The sequence below is a fragment of the Hyalella azteca genome, unplaced genomic scaffold (genome assembly GCF_000764305.2).
Source record: "Hyalella azteca isolate HAZT.00-mixed unplaced genomic scaffold, Hazt_2.0.2 contig13953, whole genome shotgun sequence".
NCBI lineage: Eukaryota > Metazoa > Arthropoda > Malacostraca > Amphipoda > Hyalellidae > Hyalella > Hyalella azteca.
In genome coordinates, this window is record NW_025943855.1 from 334,762 (window position 1) to 341,183 (window position 6,422).

The 6,422-nt window shown below is 36.3% G+C and overlaps 1 protein-coding gene across 1 annotated transcript; it reads right to left on the bottom strand.

Moving 5' to 3' along the window:
• Positions 1-631: 631 nt before the first annotated feature.
• Positions 632-6,016, bottom strand: LOC108668098 (lactosylceramide 4-alpha-galactosyltransferase). Its single transcript, XM_018155243.1, has 8 exons — positions 5,385-6,016; positions 5,134-5,218; positions 4,271-4,366; positions 3,736-3,929; positions 3,308-3,438; positions 3,005-3,097; positions 2,555-2,761; positions 632-1,349 (listed from the first exon to the last, which is right to left on the bottom strand). Exons 1-8 carry the CDS (start codon positions 5,578-5,580, stop codon positions 1,191-1,193), a joined length of 1,161 nt encoding a protein of 386 aa, XP_018010732.1. The 5' UTR covers positions 5,581-6,016; the 3' UTR covers positions 632-1,190.
• Positions 6,017-6,422: the final 406 nt, after the last annotated feature.

Consider the following 6,422-nt stretch of genomic DNA (forward strand, 5'->3'; position numbering starts at 1 on the left):
GCCATGAATATAAAAAAGTGTACCGCTTCAGTGAACAACATGTTATTCTTAAGGCTGACATTTTCCTTGGCGAAACAGATGAACAGCGTAGAAGTAGAAAATACTTCTCTTGTTTTTGATACCATGTTTGAATTTTCTTTTCTGTTTTTTTTCTGGAGTCATTTTGAATTCTTCTGCAATAACTTTCCATGCTTCTCTCTTTTGTTCGATGTCTTTGGGAAGCGTGGACTTTGAATATATGATGGGAAAGGTGCGCAGACGCATTGCGAATTTCAGCTCACCATCACAATTTTCACTAGTACCATTACCATCACAATTAGACATTTTACATCAATCTTCTGCAAAGAATGAGAATTACTTAGGGAATAATTAATTATTTGAGCCCTTAACTACCATTCTTCAATAGACTCATAGCGTAGTGCGGCACTATTAAGTACTCTAACAGAGAAGTAGCACTTCAAAGTCTTTCTGCATACGAATCAGTAGTGCGACACTGAGCGACACTAAACATTGTAGAGCTACTTGGAAGTGCTTAGTGTCTGTGACGTATTTAGCATACCAACAGGACACTTCGTGGTGCATAGTGCTACTTCGTAGTGCTAGTGCCCTATTTAGCATACAGGCCATTCTCGTAACCATATGATCATATAGCGTTAAAAAATATAAATTTAAAACTTCATTTCAGGATCTGTTTTAGTCCTGCCGCTGTACTAATTTTCAGCAAGCTAAAAAATTATTCGCATTAATCCATAAATAGTTTTATGTTTTGCAATAGTTTGGCTGAAGTTCCTCCTTTAAAATGTATTCGGAACGTCGTTTATTAAAATGTCTCCTGGTAACCAGCGTATTGATCTGCCAACTCCAGCAAGAAACATTGTTCGACTGAGAGAAAAAAAATTATTAATAAAAAACATTCGCTATTTCTTATATATATGCATGTACAGAAATGATGATATTTAATCCATGTAACGGAGGGTACACTTTTTGTGAGGTAATTTTGACTCAGTTTGTTTTTGAAAAAGATCGTATCTGTGCTACACCCAATTGCTGTGTGCAATAAAGTGTGTCACATTTTTGACAACATAACACTTCCATTTTACTTATCAGTGCTACGTCCGCTCATTGTTTGTGCTGTGTTAGCACATGTGTTATCACTTGGACAACACGACCCTTATATATTTCAGAGTGACTCAGAAGAACCGGCTCCTCCTGGTGGCGGTAGAGAAGACGTCGGGGCAGCGGTGGGTGGCGGCCTGCACGTAGACGCTCGTGGGGCTCTCGACCACGTCGACGGCGACGCGGTCGGAGGAGGACCCAGTGAAGTGCAGCGCGCGGGTGTTGGGGTACGCCTGAGGAAAGCAGATTTAAGTTTAACAAAATTTTATTCTGCTTCTCTTACGCTTTTCAATGTATGTTGATGCGGAATAGTATGCTTTTCAATGTATGTTGATGCGAAATAATATGCTTTACAATGTATGTTGATGCAAAATAATATGCTTTTCTATGTATGCTGATGCAAAATAATATGCTTTTCTATGTATGCCGATGCAAAATAATATGCTTTTCTATGTATGCTGATGCAAAATAATATGCTTTTCTATGTATGCTGATGCAAAATAATATGCTTTTCTATGTATGTTGATGTAAAATAATATGTTTATCAATGTATATTGATGCGAAATAATATGCTTTTCTATGTATGTTGATGCCAAATTTTTTTTTCGTATTTTCTCTAGCATTTTTTAATTTCCTTCTTCTATATAAAAGGATTTTTACTATAGCCTTAAGGTTGTTAGTTTAGACAGACTTATACCTCAAAAATACATTATTTCAAATACCAATTTGCAATACATTAAGATTTGGACCTTAGTCTATACTCTATAGTGACATTTGTATGAAAACTTCACATGCAGTAAAAATAATTAAGCGAGTTAACGCGAAGAGAAGTTTCATCTTGATGTTTAAATTTAGTTGAACCTTGAACGCATTTATAAAAGTCTCTTGCAATTAAAACATCTGTGCGTAAATTTAAGCTTAAAAACTGTAATGAATTCCAGCCATCAACTCGATTAACGCGTTGACTACGAAGTTGTACAAATGCGTACCACGAAATGTATTTCTCCATGACGTAGTGGTACATACATAATTCAGGTTGCCTTAAATCGGCCAAATCCGAGAACAAAAAAGGCCAAAAAATGCTGATAACTCAATATATACTAATTTATTTGTAGGTTACGCTATTAAAATTCCATTAATTTTTTTGAAGTATTTAAAATTTAATTAAGAAGTACCCCTATCATAAATTTTAGCTGGCCAACGCAATTGAGAAAAACTAAATCACGGAATTTGTCCAGAAAAAATGACCGTCTGGCAACCCTATTTAAAAACAGTACAAAAAATGAAATACTAGCACAAGATGAAGCAATCGTAGTCAACGTGTTAAAGCAAACAAATTTTACTTCACCAAAACATGTAAACCGAATTTACGATCATAAAAAAATATTGTTCACCCAATAGTTAGTAACAGAATCATGACCATTGAAGCTAAACTGACCTCTTGAAAGCTTCCCGCCAAACTGGTCTCGAAAAGCTTCTTGAAGTACGTCCATGGGAGCGGATAGAATATTTTCTCCGGCAGAAGTGTAACGTCACGACACAAACTCGGGACGTCATCGAAGTACGGAAGGGCGCTACGCTCGTTACAAATTTCTAACGCCGCGGCGGTCGTGGCTTGCGGACCAATACTTGTCCACTCACCTGGCTGTAAAATTACTTGCGCTTAATACATATGTGCGATTTAATTTCTTGTATGTATAAGAAGATATGGTGAAAGCAACAAAAGAATAGCAGTTTGATAACCTTAATTTTCTATAATGAAATATTTCATATTGCCTATGCGGGCTATTTATAAGTATTATTACTCATGCGCTGCATATGAATGGTCAATCACCGTATGTATTCGTTTTTAATGGCACAAAAAAACGGTGGAGTTTAATTAAGTTACCGCAAAGTGCGCAGGCATGTAATTCATCACAGCCACAAGGAATTCGTGTTTGGCTTCAAAGTGGAAAAGCGCGTTGGCAATCGACCTGTTGTTCTGAAAATAACAAATATTAAAACGAAAAATTTATTGGAGAAAAGTGATGCAGTGCAATGGAAATGGATTACAAGATTGATAGTAAACTACTTCCAAAGTGTATTGGAAACAGACTGATTCATCTAAAAAACTAGCAATGATAATTCGAGCGTATAAACAATATGAGAAGATAATTAAAACTAAATTAATGTAAAATTTAGTGCTTGACACCTCAAATGCAATAGCGTTGCTGAGGTCACTGATGGAGCTGAGGGCGATGACGTCATTGTCGCTATAGAAGCCACCGTACCGCCACACCAGCGCAACACGCGCCATGTCGCTCATCTGCACGTTGATGTAGCCTGCGCCACAAAAATGTTACGTACTATACTAACATGTCTATTGAAGAGTATTTTCATGTTAAAATTATAAATACATTTGTTGAATCATCTCTTTTTGGTGACTGTTCAAACAAATGGCAAAAATCCAAACGTGAATTAATGCAATTTCTTGCATATCCAAATCTTGGAAATGTAGCGGGTGTTTCTGTTAAACCAAGGCTGATACGAATAACATACAAAATTTCAGTGGAGTCTCACCTCACAAAATTATTTCTATGATTGCAGATATTTGCCTTGTTATTCGTTTCTTTCATTTACGTGATTCAAGAAGCTCGTGCGTCGTGTAGAAACCGGCCAGGGGAGTGTCGAGGAACAAGAGGTTCAGGTCCAGGGCAGCGAGGCGGATGTTGCCGTAGCTGCGGACGAGGGTTGACAAGAGACCATCAGAGTCATCCAGTGCATCCACTGTCACCAGCATCCAGACCTCAGACTCCGGATGTAGGAGAGCGTAACTGAAAGTGAATGAAATAGTTGCATCGATCAAGAATAAATGTATGATATTTGTATCGAAATTAAAGCGGATGCGTTTTAATTAATCTACAGATATGACCCACATACGTCTAAAGGACATACGAATATATTCAATAATCATGATATGGTAATTTTACTAGCCTCGCTATCATTGTAAATTTGGTCACCAAAAAGATATACATTGCATATTTAACTGTATGGAAATGAAAAACAATCGGTTATTATATTTTCTCTGATCAGATTTTATTAATGGGAACTAAATCTGCAAGAGTAGTCCGGAAATACGTAAATGACACTTGGAAATGTATACAGTTAGACACACCTCTCGAGGGCACAGAGATGTCGGTTGGGGAGAGCGTCCAGGCAGCCCGTATCCAATAAGAAAATGTGGTGGACTGATGGCGTGGGCTCCACATCTCTTTAGAAAATGAATTACAAAGCGAATTGTTTTTTGGGATTTGAAGGCCAGGAATCTCCTAGAAAGTTTGCGCTCATATAAAAGTCCTACCGATACCTGTCAAAATTTTTGCTTTACTTTTCTTGAGTATCTTGGGGCTTGAGTGTCCGTTTACTTTGGGGCTGTTAGGCGTGTATCCAGAGTATACTTATCGTGCTTATTGGGATATTACTGAAATTTTATTCTAACTGTGAGAAAGTACGGCGTTAGATATCATAGATGGGAGAGCTAGACAAAAAAAAAGGAATTTAGTTGTAATTTTTTATAAAAATCTTGTGTTACGTATAAATATGATTTTCGAACTTCAAAACAGGAGTCGGCAGGAGTTCTATGTAAAATTTTTTTGAACATGCTATTCTGTAATTAGCATATATCATTTATATCTCATTTACGGGATTCTAAAATTGCAGAAACTATCGATACCGAGCAATGTCGGACAAAATTGTTAAATTGCTGGTTATTTATAATCGTGATTGTAAAGCTTGTATCTATAGAGAGAGGTTGGCAAGCAGTATTGACTTCTGACACTGTAGAGCACATAACGAAACGTCGTGCGTTTTGGTACACATGATAAGTTATCACAAACAATTGAAATAATACCATTCAGTTTAGCGGTTGACATTCGAACAATTTCAATTTATAAAAAGAGAAATTGATTCGTGTAGAAGGACTCAATTCATTCAAATAATTAATAATAATTCAGGTATTTATTCAAGCTACAAACTGACCTTATAAATACATTCATGTGAAGTGAAGACTCCATCATCTTTGGCACGCTCCATCGACACACAAAGTCTTCCCACGGGAAGGCTCCTGCGTTGAGATTAAATTTGGATCAAAAAACGTTCGACATAAAATCTATCTCTGATAAAATGCATCCAAAGGATTGTTTTGAAGAGTATGCTGAGTCAGATTTATCGATTAATTTCACAGCAAAATCGAAATTTAATTTATTACTAGAAAGTGTTTCCCATCTCACCATTTTCGTGAATTTTTCTTCCAGATTTATGTGGGGAGCCAACTCGTCTTCGGAGCTCGTAAGAGTTATCATTTTCACCTTCAGAATAAGAAAAAATCGGCAATCTTGGAATATAATTTGTCCATATGAAAGTTATTATAAATAACATGTACAGCCATATGGCCGTATATGATTTGACCGACCACTTGAAGCGCATATCAAAGCATTGTTCTCAATTAAAATAACTCGTGATCATCGTAAATTGAATTTGTGAGCACATTGTTACGATTGTACAAAAACGCAATACAAGATACAAGGAGTCTGAAACATATCCTAAAGGCTAAGCAGTGATTATGAAAATAATCGTCGTTAACGGCTTCATGTTCATAGCTTTAATACACTTCTTATTTTTCACGAAATCTTAAGGCCTTTCCTACTAAGTTGGTCTTTTTTACTTATAACCGTCGCAGTCATATATAGATTGTAGGCACCACTCTTTCTATGCATAGCCTAACAAACGGTCAACATAAAAAAATTTACACTAGCAGTTCACTTTGCCCAAGGTTAATTTGTAGAAGTGAAGCATAAATTGAACGGTGCGTAACATTAAAATTCAGCAAGAATCGTCCATGTCGCCGACCTCCTAGCACACACGCAACCGTCCAACGAACATAGCGGGTCTTGGTTGCAGCCAACTGACCTAACGCTACAACAGGTTTTGGCCGATTGACTATAAAAAAATGTAGAATTAGAAATGATTAGATGGTTTTTTCACACGACTGACAAAAGAGTACATAATGTAATTGTAATATCTATTTTTTTTCGTACATAAAATTTACCATCAATGCATAAACTGATTATTATTGCAAATGGAACAAAATTTTTATTTGTAGTCTTAAGTATATATTAGGAGTGAGAAAAATATGTAGTAGGTTGACAAACGTAAATACGTTGTACGATAAATAAGTTTTCACATTTGGACCGTTTAATCTTTGTGATAGTTGAATTTGCATTGAATTTTTCTTCAAATACGGATGTGTAACTTCTCCGGCTCTCGTG